Here is a 23,956-nt window from a genome sequence, read left to right as displayed (position 1 = left end):
CAGACTCAGTGTATCTGTGGGAGGAGGTGATTCAGGATTTTCCTGTATCACCGTCTTAAACTGGAACCCCAAATCTTGTGTTTATTGACATTTTTTACCAAGAGGCTCCAGGTTTCATCAGATGCTTAAAGAACCTGGAAGGTTACCAACCACTGAAGGAGAAGGATTTAAGGTAAAAGCAGTCCTCTTAGGTTAGGCAAATATGTCCAAAGCCAGTTACTGCTCCTCCTGCTACAGCCAAGTATACCAAAGTCTTGCCAACCACATCTTTTTGTCTGACCAGGTGATGCTAGAAGGTGTGAACTGAGAAGATAAAAGAGTAAGGCTCTGAAGGATCCAGCGTGACAAGGTTGTTCACAAACACACAAAGGGTAGGGAAAATGTAAAAATGCCCCCTTGACACCGACAACTGGAAGTCCTTTTCTTTAAATTATTGTGATAAAATATACATAACAATTTAACATTTTAACTATTTTAAGTGTACAATTCAGTGGCATTAAGTACATTCATATTGTTGTACTATCACCACTATCCATCTTTAAAACTTTTTAATCATCCCAAACTAAACTTTGTACCCATTAAACAATGATTCCCCATTATCCCTTTCTCCCCGTCCCTGGTAACCACTATTCTACTTGGTTTCTATGAATTTGACTGCACTAGGTAAGTGGAATCATACAGTATTTGTCCCTTTGTATCTGGCTTCTGTCACTTTAATGTTTTCAAGATTCATCCATGTTGTAGCATGTATCAGAATTTCATTCCTTTTTAAGGCTGTTAGTTGTGGGTTTTTCATATATGGTCTTTATTATTTTGAGGTAGCAGTAGTTTCTTTCTACTCCTAGTTTTTTTTAGTGTTTTTATCATGAAAGGGTGTTGAATTTTGTCAAGTGCTTTTTCTGCATCCGTTGAGATGGTCATGTGTTTTTTCCCTTCATTATGCTAATGTGGTATATTACAGTGATTAATTTTCATATGTTGAAACATCCTTACATTCCAAAACTAAATCCTACCTCTTCCTGGTGTTTATTCCTTTCATTATGCTGCTAAATTTGGTTTGCTAGTATTTTGTTCAGGATTTCATCATCAATAATCAGAAGAGATATTATTCTTTAGTTTTCATTTCTTATAGCAGCTTTGTCTGGCTTTGGTATCAGGGTATTGCTGGCCTCATAGAATGAGTTAGAGAGTGTTAGTGTTCCCTCCCCTTCAAATTTCAGGAAGAGTTTGAGAAGAATTGGTATAAATTATTTTCTTAAATATTGGGTAGAATTCACCAGTGAGGCTTTCTGGTACAGGGCTTTTCTTTGTTGGGAGGTCTTTGATTACTGATTCAATCTCCTTACCACTCATAGGTCTAGTCATATTTTTATTTCTTCATGATTCAGTCTTGGTGGGTTGTATGTTTCTAGGAAATTGTCCATTACATCTAGGTTATCCAATTTATTGGTGTACAGTTGTTCATAGTACTCTCATTTAATATTTTTTTTAATTTCTATAAAATCAGTAGTAATGTTGACACTTTCATTTCAGATTTTAATAATTTGAGTGCTCTGTTTTGTTCATAGTCAATGTAGCTAAAGTTGTCTATTTTGTAGATCTTTAGGGAGAACTAATTTTTGGTTTCCCTGATTTTCTCTACTGTTTCTCTATTCCTTATCTCCACTCTTATCATTTCCTTTCTTCTACTAGCTTTGGGTTTAGTTTGCCCTTCTTATTTCAGTCCCTTAAGGGCTAAAGTTAGGTACTTTGAGATCTTTCTTTTTAATTTTTTATTTTATATTGGAGTATAGTTGATTTACAATGTTGTGTTAGTTTCAGGTATACAGAAAGTGATTCAGTTATACATATACCCATTCTTTTTCACATTCTTTTCCCATAGGTTATTACAGAATATTGAGTAGAGTTCCCTGTGCTATACAGAAGGTCCTTGCTGGTTATCTATTTTAAATATAGCAGTGTGTACATGTCAATCCCAAACTCCCAAATCTATCCCTCCCCCACCCCACCCTTCCCCCCTGGTAACCATAGGTTTGTTTTCTAAGTCTGTGAGTCTGTTTCTGTTTAGTAAATAAGTTCATTTGTATCATTTTTAAAGATTCCTCATATAATCAATATCATATGATATTTGTCTTTCTCTGATTTACTTCACTTAGTATGATAATCTCCAGGTCCATCCATGTTGCTGCAAATGACATTATTTCTCTTTTTAATGTCTGAATAATATTCCATTGTATGTATGTACCATGTCTTCTTTATCCGTTCCTCTGTTGATGGACACTTAGGTTGCTTCCATGTCTTGGTTATTGTAAGTAGTGCTGCAATGAATATTGGGGTGCGTGTATGTTTTTGAATTACAGTTTTCTCCAGATATATGCCCAGGAGTGGGATTGCAGGATAACGTGGTAGTGCTATTTTTAGTTTTTTAAGAAACCCGCATACTGTTCTCTATAGTGCTTGTACCAATTTACATTCCCACCAACAGTGTAGGAGGGTTCCCTTTTCTCCACACCCTCTCCAGCATTTATTGTTTCTATACTTTTTGATGATGGCCATTCTGCTGGTGTGAGGTGATATCTCATTGTAGTTTTGATTTGCATTTCTCTAATAATTAGTGATGTTGAGCATCCTTTCATGTGCCTTTTGGCCATCTGTATGCCTTCTTTGGAGAAATGTCTAATTAGGTCTTCTGCCCATTGTTTGATTGGGTTGTTTGTTTTTTTTAATATTGAGCCCCATGATCTGTTTGTGTGGTTTGGAGATTAATCCCTGTGGGTTGCATTGTTTGCAAATATTTTCTCCCATTCTGTGGGTTCTCTTTTCATTTTGTTTATGGTTTCCTTTGCTGTACAAAAGTTTTTGAGTTTAATTAGGTCCCACTTGTTTATTTTTGTTTTTATTTTGATTACTCCTCTAGGAGACAGATAGAAAAAGATACTGCTGTGATTTATGTCAGACTGTTCTGCCTGTGTTTTCCTCTAAGGGTTTTATGGTGTCTGGTCTTACATTTAAGTCTTTCAGTTTATTTTTGTGTATAGTGTTTGTTAGAGAATCTTCTAATTTCATTCTTTTACATGTAGCTGTCCAGTTTTCCCAGCACAGCTTATTGAAGAGACTGTCTTTTCTACATCGTCTAGTCTTGCCTCCTTTGTTGTAGATTAATTGACCATAGATGCGTGGGTTTATTTCTGGGCTTTCTTTCCTGTTCCGTGATCTGTATTTCTGTTTTTGTGCCAGTACCATACTGTTTCAATGACTAACTTTCTGGTATGATCTGAAGACGGGAAGCCTGATTCCTCCAGCTCCGTTTTTCTTTCTGAAGATTGCTTTGCCCATTTGGGGTCTTTTGTGTCTCCATACAAATTTTAAGATTTTTTGTTCTAGTTCTGTGAAAAATGCCATTGGTAATTTGATAGGGATTGCACTGAATCTGTAGATTGCCTTGGGTAGTATAGTCATTTTGCCAATGTTGATTCTTCCAATCCAAGAACATGGTATATCTTTCCAACTGTTTGTGTCATCTTTGATTTCCTTCATCAGCATCTTACAGTTTTCAGAGTACTGGTCTTTGGTCTCCTTAGGTAGGTTTATTCCTAAGTAAGTATTTTATTCTTTTTGATGAGATGGTAAATGGGATTGTTTCCTTATTTCTCATTCTGATCTTTCATTGTTAGTGTATAGGAATGCAAGAGATTTCTGTGTATGAATTTTGTATCCTGCAACTTTACCAAATTCATTGATGAGCTCCAATAGTTTTCTGGTAGCATCTTTAGGATTTTCTATATATAGTATCATGTCATCTGCAAATAGTGGCAATTTTACTTCTTCTTTTCCCATTTGGATTCCTTTTATTTCTTTTTCTTCTCTGATTGCCACAGCTAGGACTTCAAGATTATGTTGAATTAAAGTGGAAAGACAGGACATCCTTGTCTTCTTCCTGATCTTACAGGAAATGCTTTCAGTTTTTGACCATTGAGTATGGTGTTAGCTGTGGGTTTGTCATATGTGGTCTTTATTATGTTGAGGTAGGTTCCCTCCATGCCCACTTTCTGAAGAGTTTTAATCATAAATGGGTATTGAATTTTATCAAAAGCTTTTTTTGCATCTATTGAGATGATCATATGGTTTTTTTATTCTTCAGTTTGTTGATGTGGTGTATCACACTGATTGATTGATTTGCGGATATTGAAAAAATCCTTGCGTCCCTGGGATAAATGTCACTTGATCACGGTGTATGATCCTTTTAATGTATTGTTGGATTCAGATTGCTAGTATTTTGGTGAGGTTTTTTGCATCTATGTTCATCAGTGATATCGGCCTGTAATTTTCTTTCTTTTGTGGTATCTTTGTCTCGTTTTGGTATCCTGGTGATGGTGACCTCATAGAATGAGTGTGGGAGTATTCCTTCCTCTGCGATTTTTTGGAATAGTTTCAGAAGGACAGGTATTAACTCTTCTCTAAATGTTTGATAGAATTTGCCTGTGAAGCAGTCTGGTCTTGGACTTTGGTTTGGTGGAAGTTTTTTAATCACCGTTTCAATTTCAGCACTTGTGATTGCTCTGATCATCTTTTCTATTTCTTCCTGGTTCAGTCTCAGAAAGTTGTGCTTTTCTAAGAATTTGTCCATTTCTTCCAGGTTGTCCATTTCTTCCAGGTTGTCCATTTTATTGGCATATAGTTGCTTGTAGTAGATTCTTATGATCCTTTGGATTTCTGTGGTGTCCGTTGTAGCTTCTCCTTTTTCATTTCTAATTTTATTGATTTGAGCCCTCTTCCTCTTTTTCTTGATGCATCTGGCTAAAGGTTTATCAATTTTGTTTATCTTCTCAAAGAACCAGCTTTTAGTTTCATTGATCTTTTCTATTGTTTTGTCATCTCTATTTCATTTATTTCTGCTCTGATCTTTATGACTTCTTTCCTTCTACTAACTTTGGGTTTTCTTTGTTCTTCTTTCTCCAGTTGCTTTAGGTGTAAGGTTAGGTTGTTTATATGAGATTTTTCTTGTTTCCTGAGGTAGGATTGTATTGCTGTAAAATTCCCTCTTAGAACTGCTTTTGCCACATCCCATAGGTTTTGGATCATCAGGGGTTTTTTTGTTGTCATTTGTCTCTAGGTATTTTTTGATTTCCTCTTTGATTTCTTCAGTGATCCATTGGTTGTTTAGTAGCATATCGTTTAGCCTCCATGTGTTTGTGTTTTTTTTTTTTTTTCTGTAATTGATTTCTAATCTCATAGCATTGTTTCAAAAAAGATGCTTGATATGATTTCAATTTTCTTAAATTGATCACAAACGTGATCAAGTTTATAGCAATACAATATACAAGGAAATAATGTCATTTGCAGCAATATTAAACATTAAAAAGAAGGAAATAATGTCATTTGCAGCATTAAAAAGCAGTAATGTCATTTGCAGCAATGTCATTTGGAGATTATCATACTACATCAAGTAAATCAGAGAAAGACAAATATCATATGATATTGATTATATGAGGAATCTTTAAAAATGATACAAATGAACTTATTTACTAAACAGGAACAGACTCACAGACTTAGAAAACGAACCTATGGTTACCAGGGGGGAAGGGTGGGGTGGGGGAGGGATAGATTTGGGAGTTTGGGATTGACACGTACACACTGCTATATTTAAAATAGATAACCAACAAGGACCTTCTGTATAGCACAGGGAACTCTACTCAATATTCTGTAATAACCTATGAGAAAAGAATGTGAAAAAGAATGGGTATATGTATAACTGAATCACTTTCTGTATACCTGAAACTAACACAACATTGTAAATCAACTATACTCCAATATAAAATAATTTTTTTAATTAAACAATTTAAAAATAGATAAGAAAGACCTACTGTATAGCACAGGGAACTGTATTCAGTATCTTGTAATAACCTATAATGGAAAAGAAAGAATATGAAAAATTATATATATACATATATGAATCACTTTGCTGTATACCAGAAACACAACATTGTAAGTCAACTATACTTCAATTTCTAAAATACTTTAAAAATAATAAAGTGAGTCTCTTGTAGATAGATTGCCAATCTATGCCTTTTGATTGGAGAGGCTTGTTTTTTCCATTTACATTTAAAGTAATTACTGATAAGGAAGGACTTACTTTTCCCACTGTTATTTGTCCTAGGCATCTTATAGCTTCCCCCACTCATTACCTTCATTACTGCCTTCTTTAGTGTTTAGCTGATGTTTTGGTTTTTGTGGTTTTTTTGAGTATAGTCTGTAGGTATTTAATTTGTGGTTGCTCTTGGAATTACATATAACATTCTAAAGGTATAACAATCTAGTTTTAGTTTATAGCAACTTAACTTCAACCACACACACAAACTCTATTCCTATAGAGCTCTGTCCCCTTTCCTGTATGTTAATAATATAAAAGTTATATCTTTATACATTGCATACCCACTTACAGATATATAATTATTTTTAATGCATTTTGTCATTTAAATCCTATAGAAAATAAAAAGTGGAGTTACATACCAAAAGTATAATACCAATTTTTATATTTGCTCATGTATTTACATTTGCTGGCGATCTTTATATCTTCATATGGCTTGGAGTTACTGTCTTGCATCCTTTCATTTTAACCTGAGGGTCTCTCATGTTTCTTATAGTCAGGTATAGTGGTAATGAACTCCCTCTTATCTTATCTGTGAATATCTTAAGTTCACCCTCATTTCTGAATGACAGTTTCTCTGGATATGGAATTCTAGGTACATAGTTTAGTTTTGTTTTGTTTTCAGCACTTTAAAGATATAATTCTACTACCACCTTTTGGCCTGCAAGGGTTCTGCTGAGAAATCATCTGCTAGTCTGTTTGAGGATCCCTTGTACCTGATGAGTCTATCTTGTTGATTTCAAGATTCTTTGTGTTTATTTGTAAGACAATTTCATTATATTGTGTCTCAGTGTGGTTCCCTTTGAGTTTATTTTATGTGGAATTTGTTGAGCTTTTTGAATTTTTAGATTTGTATCTTTCATCAAATTTGGGAAATGTTTGGCAATTAATTATATCTTCAAATGATCTCGCTGCCCCTTTCTCTCTCCCTCCTTCTGGGACTCCTACATGTGTATATGTTGGTCCCATTGTCTTTTCTTTCAGCTCATTAGACTCAATAATTTCAATTGTCCTGTTTTCAGGTTTGCTAATTGTTTCTTCTGTGTACTCAAACCTGCTAGTGAAATTTTCAATTCAGATACTGTATTTTTTAGCTCAAAAATTTGTTTAGTTTCTTTTTATAATTACTAACTCTTTGTTAATATCAGTTTTTCTGATTTCCTTTAGTTCTTTATTCATGTTTTTCTTTAGATCTTTTAACATGTTTATGATGGTTGTTTTAAAGTCTCTTTGTTTAATACATTTGATGCCCTGCTTCTTTAGGGCTGGTTCTGCCACTTCACTTTCCTCCTTGCATGGGCCATGATTTCCTGTTTCTTTGAAGTGCTTATGATTTATCCTTGGAAATTGGGCATTGAAAAAAACAGACATCTCTCCCAGTCTTTGAATATACTTTCTCTGTGCCTGTGCACACCTTCACTGCTTAACTGGGTGTTCTCTGAACCTCGGGATCAGCCTGAGATGAAAGCTTAAGGTCTTCTCAGATCTTTCCTGAGCATATGTCTTGCCTGGGCCTGCTTGTGACTTTCAGAAGTCCCCTTTATATATGGCTGCTTTTGAATATCTTAATTTCCAAGATGGTCTCACCCCAGGTTGTCCCCAGGGCCTTAGGTGGTCTATTGCATGTCTCCATCTGTAATCTCCTGCCCCAAGTGTCTGTAGTCCCCTTGCAGCTTTCACAAGTAGTGGCTGCCACTTGATACCTGAGTTAGATGAGACCAGTCCTTCAGGTAGCCCTCTGACAGACAGGATAGAACATTACACACTGCAAATAGGATCTTCTCTGCTCCCTACAGATGGTGGGAGGAAAATGGGCTACTGCTGCCTCTAGACCAAAACTGCCATGCTATATACCCTGAGAAAAACCATAATTCAAAAAGATACATGTACCACAGTGTTCACTGCAGCACTATTTACAATAGCCAGGACATGGAAGCAACCTAAGTGTCCATCAACAGATGAATGGATAAAGATGATGTGGCACATATATACAATGGAATATTACTCAGCCATAAAAAAGAACGAAATTGAGTTATTTGTAGTGAGGTGGATGGAGCTAGAGTCTGTCATGCAAAGTCAAAGTCAGTCAGAAACAGAAAAACAAATACTGTATGCTACCACATATATATGGAATCTAAAAAAATGGTACTGATGAACCTAGGGGCAGGAATAAAGACACAGACATAGAGAACATGGCAGGGTGGGGGGGGGGGGCGCGGAGGGGAAGCTAGGACAAAATGAGAGAGTAGCATTGACATATATACACTAACAAATGTAAAATAGCTAGTGGGAAGCTGCTACATAGCACAGGAGGATCAGCTCGATGCTTTGTGATGACCTAGAGGGGTGGGGTAGGGAGGGTGGGAGGGAGGGGATATGGGGACATATGTATGCATATGGCTGATTCACTCTGTTGTATAGCAGAAACTAACACAACATTGTAAAGCAATTATACTCCAATAAAGATGGGGGGAAAAAACTGCCATGCTGGGGAAGGATGAGGGAAAACACCACAAATTTTCTTACTGTTTTGAAGGTAGATTTTTCTTTATTGGGCACTTGCTAGGTTGCTGTAGACCTTTGACTTTTTCAGAATTCCTATAAGATTAGTTCAGCCAGTTTCCAGTTGCTTTTTGATGTTTCTGTGTGTGAATGAGGACTTAGAGCTACCTAGTCTGCCATTTTGCTGATGTCTTTTGACCACAATTGGGAATTCTTGAAGGAGTGATATGTCTCCAGGAGCCCTATTTCTTCCACTCTCATTTGTTTCTCTACTCATTGCTGGTTTGACTTCAGTGCCAACTGCCACACTGAAACTGCCCCTCACAGGGTCACCGGTGCAGCCTATAAGTCAAGTTCCACTGGGTACTGCCAATTCTTACTCTAGCTTGTTTGTTCTTTTTGACACATTTTGATACTACTGACCCTTTTTCCTTTCTGGAAACTCCTTTGTTGGTCTCTGTGAATACATTTTCTAAGTTCTTTTTTTTCTCCTTTCCTGCAGTTTAATTCCTTTTTTTTCTCCTCTTCCTACAGTGTCCCCCAGGGTTCTGCCCTAAGCCTTTTCATCTCATGCTTTCCCTCCCCTTGGGTTATACTACCTATGACTCCTAGCCACCACTGGTCTACTGATGACTTTCAAATGGATAGTGTTTAGCACAGCTCTCTTTTAAGTCACAGATCTATATATCCACCTGCTTAATGAACATATATATTCGGATATTTCACAAACATCTCATACAAAACATCTTCAAAACAAATTCTTATCTTTATGTTCAGTCCATAAACCTGAGACTCCTCTTAGCTCCCTCCCTGTCTTTTATCCCTGTCAAGGCACCACTGAAGCCATGTGAATCATACTTTCATAGAATCTTCTCTCCATTTCTATTGCCCAGTGCCTTCATTTTGATCAGCAAAATTTGTTACCTAGATTACTTTCTCCAGTCTATTCACTTTCCAATTCAATTACTGTACTGCTGACAGAATAATCTTTTTAAAGAGTAACTCTAATCGTGACACTCCCACTTAAAAACCTTTCTAGGTGCCTCCCCTCCCCCACCCCAACAAAGTGGCATTCATAAGAAAATCCAAACTCCTCAGACAGCATACAGTATTTCTCATGATCTGGCACACGTTTTACAGCCACATTTATAATTCTACCTCTCGTATAATTCTCCTGCAAACATTCCAGGGCTGTTTTTGCCATCATTCTTTCACATACGCTTTTATGGAACACATTCCCTACCCAAGACAGGTGCCTAATAAATGTATGTTGGATTAAAAGAAGAAAGTTGAATTATTACATGAAGCCAGGTTGTTAGAACTGAGAAGGTGGTCTTAGTTCTACTTAGACTAAAACCAGCATGGTTTTCAAAGACTTCAAAGAGGTAGGAAGATGAAGGAATAGATCTTTGAATGACACTCTTCCAAAAGGATTTTCTTGTCAGAAACTATTATCATCATTTTCATTCTTACAGGAGTGGAATATGGAGGTTTGGTGGGCATCTATAGTTTGAATCACATCCCAACAATATATCACCAATGCAAAAATGTTAAAAGGGGGGCTTCCCTGGTGGTGCAGTGGTTAAGAATCCGCCTGCCAATGCAGGGGACACAGGTTCCAGCCCTGGTCCGGGAAGATCCCAATGCAGGGGGCACAGGTTCCAGCCCTGGTCTGGAAAGATCCCACATGCCGCGGAGCAGCTAAGCCCGTGCGCCACAACTACTGAGCCTGCGCTCTAGAGCCCACAAGCCACAACTACTGAGCCCACATGCCTAGAGCCCATGCTCCACAATGAGAAACCTGTGTGCCACAATGAAGAGTAGCCCCCGCTCGCCACAACTAGAGAAAGCCCGCACACAGCAACGAAGACCCAACGCAGCCAAAAATAAAATAAATTTATAAAAAATTATATTAAAAGGATTTTGAGATCAAGCAGTTCCCTGTAATTTGTAATGCCTCAAGCCTTGCTACTCTTTAAAGTGTGGTCCATGGACCAATAACATTGGCATTACCTGAGAGCTTTTAGAAATTCAGCATGGATGAATTAATTAAGATGGCTGAACAGAGTGAGAAATTCAACAAAGTGATGATAGAAAATATTAAAAAGTACCAAATAGAAGTCACAGAGCTGAAGAACACATTAACTGAACATTGTTAAGGTGTTCAACAACAGACTACATGAAGCAAACAAAGGCTCAGTGAATTAGAAGTCAGGGCAGTGGAACTCACCTAATCAGAGAAGGAAAAAAAGTGATGATGCTAGATTAAAGGGCTTGCATTATGTAGGTCCCAGAAGGAAAAGAAAGTGAGAAAGGGGCAGAAATCCTGTTTGAAGAAATACTGAAAGATTCCCTAACCTGGGGAAGGAACTAGACACCCAGCTCCAGGAAGCCCATAGGGTTCCAAATAAGATGAACACAAAGAGATCATAAATAATCCCACATATATAAGGTCAAAAAGAATGAAATCTTGCCATTTGCGACAACATGAATGGACCTCAAGGGCATTACGCTAAGTTAGATAAGTCATACAGAGAGAGACAATACCATATGATCTCTCTTGTATGTGGAATATATTTTTTTTTAAAAAAAGCAAGCTCATAGATACAGAGAACAGATTGGTGTTGCCAGAGGTGGGGGTTGGGTGTGGGACTAATGGGTGAAGGGCTCAAAGACTAAAAAAATAAATAAAATGTTACACAAAACAGGATTTCTGCTTATAATTTTAAGGGTCAACAGCTCCCCTGTGGACCCCTAGGACTCCAGATACTTCCAAGTTAAGAGCCCTTGTTCTAAAGTGACCCTCCAAGGGATGTCTGTCCCTTTACCCTACTCAAATAGCAGATGTTTTGTATTTTACAGACACCATCATTGGTGGCGGTTTTTGCCATGATAGTCTGGCTCTGCCAACCCTGGGGAGAGCTTAACCATCTCCATGAGCATGGACTAACTATACACACCTAAGTCTACTTTTCTTCAGCCACCCTTGGTTTATCCTGGAGAAAATGAAACCAAAGAAAGGAAAGAAATCATGGACTTGGTTACTTGGATGAATTTAGCAAGAAAACAATAAACCAAATTACCCTCTGGACTGAAGGAGGGAAGGGGGGCTTATTGAGAGGTGTTCAACTCTAAAGCTTACCACCACATTCCTAGTACATTATGCCAAGATTAACCTTCCATACGGTTGCTCTGGGAGGGGGCTGACATCTCTGACCGGCTCTATACTGCCATTAGCCATTTGCTAGCAGAATACTCACAGACCACAGCAAAGCCAACCCTCCCACTGTGGACTAAGAAAAAAAAGTGCTGGTGGATATCCTTTAAGTTGGTGTAAAGAGGGGCAAGATAAATGATCTCAGGGCCTCAGACAAGCCCCTGCACAAGGATGTTTTGCCCCACGCAGCCTGGGCATTGCAGCCTGTCCTGTGACTTGGCTAACGTGTATGTCACCTGTTTCTGCTTCCCAGTGCAACGGGCCTTGCGTCGGGCCTCGCCTCGCCGTGCAGCACAGACAAGTCTTCTGCCAGACCCGGGATGGCATCACCTTACCATCAGAGCAGTGCAGCACCCTTCCGAGGTAAGAGAAAGCCATGGACTGCCTTCTCCCAGGCCCTGTGTCAAAAGCACGGAAAGATGGTGGCAAGTAAACGTTTCTCCTCCCACCTTCCATGGTCCCAGCGGTCAGACACTCTTCCCTTTCACCTCCACTCTCCCCAGGTCACTGGCCTCCTAAAGGTAGATGGCTCAGTGGTGGCCTCGTGCTTAGTGAATGGGCCAGGCGGGGCTTTCCCCTTTCGGAGACGGAGAGAGAATGCAGAGGATGCTGTTCCCCTGAGGAGGCCTGGTGGCACAAGAGACCCATGCTGGCTACAGGGCGGGCAGGAGGTCAGGTCCACAAAGTGGGCACCAGACCCCAAGGGCTCCACCAGCCTCTCACTCTTGTCCACCTCCCTCTAGAAGCTATGCTGAGAGCCCTGTCCCCAGGTCTCAGCCTACCACTCCTCTCCAGCCCCCAGCCCCTGTCATCCTTCCTTCCCTTGGGGAGAGGGCTCATCACCCCCCTCGCTAAGGTCCCAGCCCCTGAGAGCGGCTCTGCCAGCCCCCACCCTGGTAGAGCTCATTCTCAGGTCATGCAGTGACACGGACATTGCAGAGATGAGCAGACAGAGGCCCAGTTAGAGGAAGGGGTCTTCTGAGACCCTACAGCCGTTCAGTAACAGAGCAGAGATCAGAACCCAGGGCTGGCAGCGCTGGGAGTTGTTCTCAGGGATACCTGAGATTTGGGGGTTTCCAGCACTGTTCTCACATCCACTCCCCTGATTCAGCCCCCAGAGAGGCAGACCCTAATCCTGCCACCCTCCTACCACAGGCCCGTGAGCACCCAGAACTGCTGGTCCGAAGCCTGCGGCGTACACTGGAGGGTCAGCCTGTGGAGCCTGTGCACGGCGACCTGCGGCAACTACGGTTTCCAGTCCCGGCGCGTGGAGTGCGTGCACGCCCGCACCAGCAAGGCGGTGCCCGAGCACCTGTGCTCCTGGGGGCCCCGGCCCACCAACTGGCAGCGCTGCAACGTCACCCCGTGTGAAAACAGTACGTTCCAACCCCACAGAGCCTTCTGCAGATTCCCCACGAGGCGTCAGGTGCGGCGGGCAGTCCCCGGAACTGAGCCTGAGCATAGATAGGGCAGTGGACCAGCTTTCCCAAGGATCCTGAGCTAGGGCTGGAGTTGTGTATTTTCAGAGGGTGCGTGGGTGCATGCGGGCGAGCAAAGGTGCGTGCAGGGATATATGTGCGCGTGTCCAGGCCACAAGAGATGGCTGGGTGTGGCCCAAGGGCTCCATCCCGGCCCCTGCGACAGCCAGGTGCTTTTGGCCAAGTGCTGGATGAAACCAGCCTCCAGCTCACCTACAGCAGTTCGGCTGGTACCCAGAGGGGACAACTAAACAATGGCTCTTGGGGAGAAAGCACTGTTTGCACCCAAGCAGCACACAGAGCACCTCCCGCTCAGCCAACCCTGCACCCATCACGGCTCTGCGTCTCCCAGAACGAGGACCTGCCGACCCCCGCCCTCCTTCGCAGCCCCGTGGGCACCCACCGGTCTGTGCAGGAGCCACACCTGCGATCTGATACTCATTCACTCCCTCTTCCCTCGAGTCTAGCTCCTCCTCCTTAGCCCAACACCAGCATTTGTATCCCCATTGGGCGAGGATCTATTTTTTTTCTTCCTCTGGACCCAAAACAAATTGGAGGTGCTTCTCCACAGGGAAGGAGACAAAGCATGAAGCAAAGAAAAGGGAATTTTTAAATGTTGCTGTGCAGTTTCCCCCACAAACAGGGCCACACTGAGCCTCCGATTCCCCACGCTGAGCAGATGCCACGTCAGCCAACCGTGCCAGTCCTTTTTCTAGACGGGGTGGGATTGTCTGTGTCCTCTTGTGTGACGCTGACCCACCTTTGTCAGCTCCCCACACTCAGGACCACTGTTCCATGAAAGTAGTTCAGACTTACTGTATTAACCACAGATGTCCACAGCCCGAATCCACGCCAGTATTAAAGACCCATCAGCCTGTCCCAGTGCTGAACTAGGACGCCACGGCGCTCTGGTAGGCACGGTGAGGGGAAGGAGTAGAGAGGCTCGGGAGAGAGGACGAGCAAGTGAAGCTTCACGGGGGCAAGGAGGGCTCACGTTACAGGGGATGAAGCCACCAGGCAGGTCCTCACTCACACACCACCCCGAAGTGAGCAAAATTTAGTCCTTCCGGGAACCATCTCAAGGAGGAAGAGTATCAGTCAGATACTCCAACGCCATGGGAAAAGGCCACCTTGCCTAGGAGGTGAGGCGGTCCCGAGCGCCTTCGGGAAGGAAGGGGGCTATCAGAAAGGCCGCAGAGCCCCAATATTCGGCCCCCAGCTGCAGCCCGAGCCGCCCCCGTGGTTGGCAGCCTGGGGAGCAAATGGCCAAGGTCCGCCGGAGCAAGGCCAGCCCAGGGGTGCTGGACAGTGGTGGCCCCTCCAGCACGGGAGCCTGGTGCCCAAGGCAGACCCCAGGAGGCACCCAGTGGCCATGGCTATTACCAAGCCTCCGTTTCACCTCTCCTTTCTGTCCCCTTTCCCAGTGGAGTGCAGAGATACCACCAGGTACTGTGAGAAGGTGAAACAGCTGAAACTCTGCCAACTCAGCCAGTTCAAATCTCGCTGCTGTGGAACTTGCGGCAAAGCGTGAAGACAGGACACGGGGAGAACGCTACCCTGGCAGCACGGAGGACTCACGCAACCACCTTGGACAGAACTTAAGCTTTCTTCGTTTTATTTATTTATTTCCCCCTCTCCACCTCCACCACACACACCCTCATCAACCTCCTCCCTTGCCCTTCCCCCTCCCCAGACATGAGGACCCCAGCATGTCTTCTCTCTCAGTTAGCTGGAGGACAGAATGAGGGGACAGGACAAGGACGGAGGTCTAACGGAGGTTGCAGAGCAGGCCGGGCCAGACAGAAAGAGTTCCCTGGAAGAGCCAGCTCCCTCCCAAACCTGGGTCCCAGAGAGACCTAGGAAGAGGCCAGCGCAGCTCCCCCCCGGGGCCAGCAGGGAGCCGGAGCCAACGGCAGACGGGAGAGAGAGACAGAAGGGGAGGGTGCCAGAGGGTTTGTGAAGCAGCGGTACTGACTCCGGACAACCAACAGCATCTCTCCTGGCAGGAGATGGTTAAGGCAGGGGAGGGAGGGCACCATCCGTGCTGAGAACCCAGCCCAGAGCTCAGCGCTCCCAGTGGCGGGCACAGAGCAGTGAGAACTCAAAACACGGCGGAGGTCAAGGGGAGCCCATCCAAGTAGACCTAAAGCGCACAGCGATGCAGAAAACGAGGTGGGGAAGGAAGGGACAGAAGCACAAAGAAGCCTGTGCGTGTTCCTGAGAGGGGGAGCGAAGGGGACGGGGGAGCGAGCGGGCCGCCACACGAGGCTCTGAGCCCCGAGCCCGAGTGCCTGGCGTACCGGTGCAGGCTGGGGGGGGGGGGGGCTGCGGTGCTCAGCTCTGGGCTCAGCACGGGCCCAGGCCGCGTGCAGGAGGTACGCCCTCCCTGCGGCGGAGAGGGGTCCCCGAGTGAGCCGCTCAGTGAACTTCTGCCCGTGCCCCCATGGCGGAGCTGGTGAGACGGCGGGGCTTAGCTGTGCAGTCAGGCCACCCCTGGTGTCTCCGAATCAAGCATCCCCCAGCCCGGAACGAACTGCTGACCTGGGCCAGGGTGTTTCGCTCATGAGTAGGCTGGGTTTCCTGCCTATATGGTTTTTACTGCTCCGCTTGAGGGCCAAGGACTGGGGTCAGCTGGCCAAAAACCAACCCACTATTCAAGCTGCCAGAGTATCCATCAGATGAGAGCGACCGGGGCACCGGTGGAACCGCAGGCTTGCGTGGGCCCCTCCCGGGGCACGGTGACGGCCGCCCCTGTATTCAGACAACAGGCCGGGGCGGGGAGACGGGGCACAGAGGCAAAGCCAAAGGGTAACTAAAGCTTCCCAGACGGTCCTCAAAGGCTTTTCAACCCATTCCCTCCACACAGTGAAATACTATGAACTCTACCAGAATTAATATACATTGGTTTTGCTAACTCAGTGGGCAAAGCAGCATACACACTCCAGTAATGCCCGTCAGCTACAGTAACGTGGCTGCAGCAAAGTCAAGTGGCAAAACTGAAAATCTGGGACACTGTGGCTCATTGTCAATGAAAGCTCTCGCTCAGCAGAGTGGTTTGGGGGGGCGAGTGATTTTGGCCTGCGCCCCCCATCCCAGTGGCCACCATTTAGTAGCAGCTGGGGCAGAGCAGGGTGGCCAGAGTCACTCACCCCTCAGCCAAACCGCCCCCTCACATACAGACTCGCAAAACGTCACACACCCCGGGGCCACCACTGACATCAGGGCTGCATTTTCTAGCCAGCCTGGAAGTACAAGTTAGTGGGGGAGACATTATGCTTTGTCCTCCCCTGGTGAGCTATGGACAGTTAAGGCAGTTCTTTCTTCCTCACCACAATAATGGGCTCTAAGAAATCATGTTCCTAAAAATCAGTGTAATGTTTATTTAAAATAAAAGAGAATGTTTTCTATGTCTGTATATCTTTTGTGAATATTTATTAGGATTTCCTGTATAAAAAAGTGCAATATTAATAATTGTACATTGTCTCCCAGAAAAAAACCCAAAATATTTGGGGGACTTTTTATTAACTTCCTGCAGTTGTGTTCCTGTAAACTCGGTGGTGATTATTGTATTGTTCCTATTTTTAATAGAACCTGATGTTTAACTCTGGATCCATTCGCTGTGTACAGAATACATTGTAAAAGCTAGCACAGGATGACGGGGCAATAAGAGGGGTTTCGTTTGTGGCACAATAGTTATGCATGGAATGTGGAAGGCAGATTCCATACTACTGCTAATGTGGTTGATAATTTCTAGTTCAATAGCTATGGAAAACCAGTGGCCAATATTTCCATTTCCTAAATAGCAGGTGTCCTCCAGCCCCACCACGTGTCGGGTTGTAGCAGGTGGAGGTGGGTTTCAGAGCGAGCTTGGAGGACCGAGCTTTGGGGTGGGCAGCAGCGTGCTCCTTGCATGAGATGAATGTACATTTACTGTTTGTTCTGTGAATTGTGACTCAGCAGCACCAGAAGATTATTAGGGCTGCTGAAGAATGTGGAAGGAGGCACTTCCTCCTCTAAAACCCAAGACTCTATTTATATTTTTTGTACAGATAATACAGCTTATTTATTTAAATCTTGTCGTCCGAGTCTCTATTAAGCTCAGCCTTCCTATCTTGTTTTGGGCGGGGTGGGGGGGGGGTGAGGCTGGTTCCCAGTCACTTATGTGAGTTTGGCTAAAATGGAAGAATCGCAGTTTTCAGCTTTGCATGGGAAGCTGGGGGCCATGAACCCAGAGGAGCTAGATATGCACAAACTGAGGCTTAGTGCTGTCTTTGACAATCATCTCATTTATGACCCTATGTATCAGCAGACCTCGGAGATATTGAGGATTTGGTTCCAGACCACTGCAATAAAGCAAATATCACAATAAAGGAATTCCCACGGATTTTTTGGTTTCCCAGTGCATATAAAAATTATGTTTACACTATACTGTAGTCTATTAAGTGTATAATAGCATTATGTCTTTAAAAACAATGTACATACCTTAAGTAAAAATACTTTTTTGCTAGAAAATGCTAAAGATCACCTGAGCCTTCAGCAAGTCATAGTAGTAACATCAAAGATCACTGATCACAGATCACCACAACAAATGTTAATAATGATGAACATTTTGAAATATTGTGAGAATTAACAAAATATGACACAAAGACACAGAGTGAGCAAATGTTGTTTGAAAACTGGCGCCAACAGACCTGCTCAGGGTGGGGTTGCCACAAACCTTCCATTTGTAGCACACACAGTATCTGCGATCCACAATAGAGCAAAGCACGATGAAGCGTGGTATGCCTGTAGCGGGAAGAAGGGAGCCACAGCACCTTCAGGAAGAAGAGCGAGTGCAGGCATCTCCGGGGCTGTGTGCAGACTCGGGAGCAGGAGGGGTCTCACCCCCGGCCAGGCTTCCTGCCCCCAAGGGCACGCACAGCGCGCAGTGGCTGTGTGCTGAAATCCTGGGTGTGCACCCTTGTCGGGGCTCCCATCTATAGATCATTCCTACATTCAATCCTCACACGCACCCTGTGATCATCTCCATTGACATGTGGGTAGACAGAGACCCATAGAAGCCCAAGGTCAGCCAGAATTCAAACCTGAGCAGTCTGGCTTCTTAGCCAGAGCCTTGCTCTTCCCCGCGATGCCGGCCCTCAGCTCCTCTGTGCGCAAGCCGAGCAGGTGTGGCCGCCCAGGTGCGGGCACCTTTCTCTCCTACCGCTCAGAGGTTGGGAGAAGACGATGGCGGGAATTTTAATGGAGTTGTTGCTTTCTCACCCCCTAAAATCAATTCTCATGGCATTGTAGGGCTCCCCCTATTTTTAAAGCATTTAATAAAGCTACTATAGAGAGTGCAGAAGAAAACAAAAGCATACTTGTAGAGTTCTTTATAAACAGGCTCTGGTGAAAGGGCTGTGTGTCCCCAGACCCAGACGATGTCCACACAGGGACCTTTGTGAGATACGCTCCAGGGGACCCCAGCCTGAAAGCCCAACTCCAGCCTGTTTCCAGCAACTCACCACAGCACGTGACACTCTGTTGAACAGCGTAAAAATATGCCAGAAAGCTCTTCTTGAAATTCTAATTATTTTCTAAGGAGTTGTGGGGTTTGCTTTAAAGAAAAGACCGATGCTAGCGCTATAAATACTCACATACCAGCAACCAATGTTCCACAGAGACCCCCATGGAGGGTTGGGGGGAAAGAGTCAGAGACGCCAGAGCGAAAACCCAGGAAGGCTCAAAGGGTGGGAAGGGCTCAGACAGCATGTATGGAAAATCTTCCAGCCAAAATCACAAAGCTCAGCAGGGGAAAAAGAGAGATTCTGACCAAGATGCCACCAACCACAGTGTAAAAAGTTTGGAATCTTAACCGTGAGCCAGTCCTAGGATTGTAACTCCTCATGCGAGAGTGCCCTGCTTGGCCTCAGAAGTTTCCAGGACTTTGACAAGATGAGCTCAGAAAATCTGTGGGCCCATAGAGACCAGAATGATCAACAATCACCAGAGCTCACTCATGTCCCAGCTTCCTCACCTCTGAAGAGAGGATACCTCAGGGGATAGGGCTGTTGTAAAGAACTGGTTCATTCCTGTCGAGGAAATAGAAGGGGGCCTGGCATGTCACTGAAACATCCACTGAATGTTAATTGCTATTATCATCATCCAAGCTACCTTAGAGAGATGGGGAGATGATGGGCAGGGCTGGCAGAACGTTTGCTATGTCACGTTACTTCCCATTGTCAGCTTTCAGAGACTCTCGCCTATGTTTCCATTTTCGATTGAGAAACACATCAGTCATTCCTTAAAAGTTCAGTACCAGACAATAGCGTAAACAAGAGAGGTATTAGTGAACCAAGCTCTGTATCTTGGAAGAAAACAGATCCATCCACGTAGCAAACTCAAACATTCACCAAAATACTGACAAACTTCCAGAAATACTTCCCGAGACAGATATTATTTTATAATCCCAAAGTACAACATAGTCTCAATTCAAATACCCAAATGTACACATAAATCCCATTTCCTCTGATTTAGTTAAAAAAAAAAAAAGATGGAGAAATAGTCATTCATGAGCAAATACACAAGTAAAAGGTAAAATTAAGGATATCTCACTTACCAAGTGGTAGGCTTTCTCATAAACAGCATGGTATTATCCTCTCACCTCATCCTGCAAATAAACCCAAAGGAAATAACCCAATTTTATTAATGGTTCTCAGCTTAAATGAGACAAGTTAGATCTCAATAGTCTATCTGCAGCGCTCCCCAAAATAGGCAAATTCATTCACAAGGAGTAACGGAATCGTGGGGTAGAAAGAAGGATGGAGCTTTTGGGAAATAACCCAATGAAAGCTGACCTGTCTAGCAAGCTAACCCATGGGAGAATAAATTAGGAAACAAAATAAGGTGACACCCCCTTGGTTTTTTTCTCTCTCTGTCCTGCATTTTCTTTGATGAACCAACTGTGATTTAAGGACTTCAGGATGCAGACTCTGAACGCACTGAATGTGAGTTAAATCAGGGAAGGTTATCTACCCATGTCATAGACTGCCAATTAGGAAAATATCGGTGTTGATGCAAGCCTTGAAGTGAATAGTAAAGAAGTGAATACCCAGTGAATTCTACCAATCCTCTAAGATTAATCTAAAATTATTACCTCCCCCCACCCACCTATCCTGTCCACTTGGAGATGCTTTCACAGGTCAAATGTGTGTGAGCTGATCAGAGATTGTTATCTTCAACCAAATCTTAGCTTCTTATTCACAGCACCCCAAGGTTTTCAACTGTTTGTTGCCACCCCTAAAATTGGAAGGCAGGTATTGGTAATCAAGCCTCTGCTAATAAGAACTGAGCTGTCACCTTCTCTGTCAACAAGAGGTTTACAGCTTCACTCAGATGGATTCTGTGAAGCACCTGGTCTCCATCAACCACATGTGTCACGCTTCTGATAACACAATATACAGATGTCACTCACCTCTGTTTTCCAAAGGCAAAATCCAACTTCAACCAAGGATTTCCCAGGCTGCTCCTAAAGATATAGTTTATATATGTGTAAACAGACATTAAATGTGCAGTTTTATGTGAGTGAAGAGAAAGCAGACAGTGGGGAATGGTTCTCCTGCCGAACATAAATAATGTTTGCTTAGGCAGAATGCTTAGGGGGACCTGAGAGATTACACAGTCAGCATCCAGACCGGAGAGCATGCCTGGGAAACCTGCTCCCTCCCTCTCCTAGATGCCATAAACAGCCTTCCTCCAGGTCTTTGTGATACCAGGGTTGACCTCGTTACAAATCCCATGAAGGATAGTAGACAAGCTGTGAACAACTTAGTTACCAGGTGAGCAAGTCTAGGAAAGGTTTAATGGTCAAGGAAGGGAGTGTGGTGATGAAGTGTGTCATGGGCTTGGTTTTATTCCCCCAATCCCCACCACCATTTTTTAAATAACAAGGAAAGGGCCAGGAAATGACGTAGCTGAGGTCAGCTGAAGGGTGATGAAGTTGTTCGCCAGTCCTCCAGGTAGCTCTCTGTCCCATAGCTGGAGCTCAGCAAGTCACAGTGCCAGGGCACAGAGCAGGTGCCAGGTTCACGGACCAGCCACTCCTGAGCTGGATTTCTTCACCTGCACACCTCCCCCCTACTGGAGTGGAGACACTCAAGGTAACCACCTGGGAGCAAACCCCCATGACCTAGATCCTCCACTCCTTTTGCACTTATGAAGGTCTAGCCTTTGCAAGTTGGGCCCAGCTGGGATGGAAAACCACCAACCTCTTCATCTGGTCCTAGTGGACCTCACTCTACTCGCCGCCACCAGGCAGTCCTCTGTCTCTTCTGATCTCATCTCCTTCTCCCTGATTTCTTCTCCCATCACATACCTTTCCTTTCCCTCAGAGTTTGACCAACTCTAGCTAAGCACCAACTCTGTGCCAGGCCCAGGCTGGACCCAGAGGACACAGGGTGAAAGCCTAGTCTCTGCTTTGAGCCCCCAAGGAGCTCAGAGTCCAACCAAGAAAGCAGACACATCCCACCACAAAGGCCAATGTGCCCTACTCCTCCAAGTTTGGGGGAATCTCCAGCCTAGTTTTCTTCCTCATTTGGTTCTTTCCACAGTCAGCAAGCCAGGGATTGCTCTTTTTATTCCTAATCCTCTCTCACTGGGGCTTTTGCAAAGGTATCCCGACTTGACTCCGGTCTCCTCCAACCACTTCTCATATAGCAGCTATCACTCCTGTTATATTGCCTGCAAATACATCAATGTAAACTGATGCATACGTGTAAAATTAACTTAAACCTACACCCTGGGACTTACCTGGTGATGCAGTGGATAAGACCCCATGCTCCCAATGCAGGGGGACTGGGTTCGATCCCTGGTCAGGGAACTATATCCCACATGCATGCCACAACTAAGGAGCCCACGTGCCACAGCTAAGGAGCCCAATAGCCACAACCAAGGAGCCCATGTGCTGCAACTAAGGAGACAGCGAGCTGCAACTAAGGAGCCCACCTGCCACAACTAAGACCCAGCACAACCAAATAAATAAGTAAATATTAAAAAAAAAAAAACCTACACCCTAGGGGGCAGCTAGCTAACATTTAATTACCTATTCATAAATCTACCCTCCAAAAGTGACCACTGCAAGCATTTCAAATATTGTTATCTAAATCTGCACCAGAGGGTTTGTTAATTACACAAAGTTCATTAATTACACACCAGTGAAATGAGCTATATTAGAGGACTGGAAAGGGTACACAAGCACCACTGCCCTTGTACAAACCATCTAAGTATCCAGCAAACCCAGCAGCCTAGAGCTCCAAGTCCAAGCTCTCCTTGGTCCTGTGTATCCCCACTGCCCGCACCCAACTGTTGCTTGATCTGACCAGAGAAGTTTCTGGCTGATCTCACCACAAGAACATCCACCTTGGAGTAACTGTCAGAGTGCCTAGGGTTGGAACGATAGGATTTATTCAAGTTCACAGAGCAGGCTATGTGGCAGCACGGGGCCAGTCTGCGAGCATTTATGCCTGTGCCAGAATTTGGTCTGAGATTGTTTCCACTGAAACACACCACCTTAGGGAGTGAGGCTGTGTAGGTGGAAACACAGAACTCCAGCCTCTCTTAATGGAGCTCCCATTTTACCAAGATAACCTGGAAATTGTCGGTCAGCCAAAACGGCTTAAATTCATTCACAAAGAAATATTCTCAAAAGACGGTTTGGGTCATACCAGTCCTCTGTTTTAAAGCCTTCTCCACCTCCCTACTGTTGTCAGGATAAGGAACGGACTCCTTAAAATGTCCTGAGGCACCCCGCAAAAGCCCAGCCTCATCGCCGGCTGCTTTCTCTGGGTGACTGGCCTCAGTTCCTTGAAGGCTCCAGGGTCCATCCTCCTTCCCCTTGTCACCTTCCCATGAGCCACGGAACACCGCCATACCCACCACCACCTACTCATCCCTTGGGAGTTTCCTTGGTACCCAGGGTGGGACAAATATGGAGGCTGTAAGATTTATTTACCACATCTCCTCTTGTAAATAGAGTGGATCCCCAAAAACGATCTTCTGTTTTGCTGAAAAGATGATGGTGGGTGAGAATAAAGAAGACAATGACCAACGGAAGACTATACTGCATGACATGACAGAAGGACGAAGAAATCCTAAAGGACAAGATCTGGATAACTGTGGCTGGAGAGGCTGGGGGGAGAGGAGACAGAGGAGGGAAGGGGGAGAGGTGAGGGGAGTCCCACCTCAGCATCATACTTACAATCTCAAGGAGGCCATCACCACCCTTCAAGCTGACCCCCTGCCCTCCCCCTCCCTCAAAGCACCCAACACAATTACAATTACCTGACCCATCCCGGTGCCTGGTAACTCAGAAGATCTTTCCTTCTGAACTTCAGGAAAGACCCCTTTCTCCCTAAAAGTTGTAGTGGAGAAAGGAGAGGCAGAAAGAGGAAACATGTCTGGAAATTCTAGGATAGTCCAGTCACCCCTTACCAGGGACCACACTGGGACCACAGCGGTAAGTGGAAGTGCCAGGCCTGTCTGGCTGCAGAGCCTCTTCAAAGGCCTCACTGCACCTCGCTTCCCGTTTGAATGGCGGTCCTGCATTCAGATGCCCTATCCCAGCCCTCCGTGACC

The 23,956-nt window shown here is 44.3% G+C and overlaps 1 protein-coding gene across 3 annotated transcripts in view; it reads left to right on the top strand.

Moving 5' to 3' along the window:
* ADAMTSL1 (ADAMTS like 1) overlaps nt 1–17,417 on the top strand; it is a 470,823-nt gene extending 453,406 nt beyond the window's left edge. For all 3 annotated transcript variants that reach the window (XM_082401580.1, XM_082401578.1, XM_082401579.1), the window contains 3 exons: nt 12,121–12,230; nt 13,023–13,243; nt 14,770–17,417. In XM_082401580.1, the coding sequence (XP_082257706.1) occupies nt 12,121–12,230; nt 13,023–13,243; nt 14,770–14,876 (438 nt within the window). In that variant the 3' untranslated portion in view covers nt 14,877–17,417. The remainder of the gene's footprint in view (nt 1–12,120; nt 12,231–13,022; nt 13,244–14,769) is intronic.
* The last annotated feature ends 6,539 nt before the right edge of the window (nt 17,418–23,956 follow it).

Source organism: Balaenoptera borealis (assembly GCF_965194805.1).
Source record: "Balaenoptera borealis genome assembly, chromosome: 8".
Classification (NCBI taxonomy): domain Eukaryota; kingdom Metazoa; phylum Chordata; class Mammalia; order Artiodactyla; family Balaenopteridae; genus Balaenoptera; species Balaenoptera borealis.
Note: the sequence above shows the minus strand (reverse complement) of the source record. Positions and strands in the feature narration are given on the sequence as shown.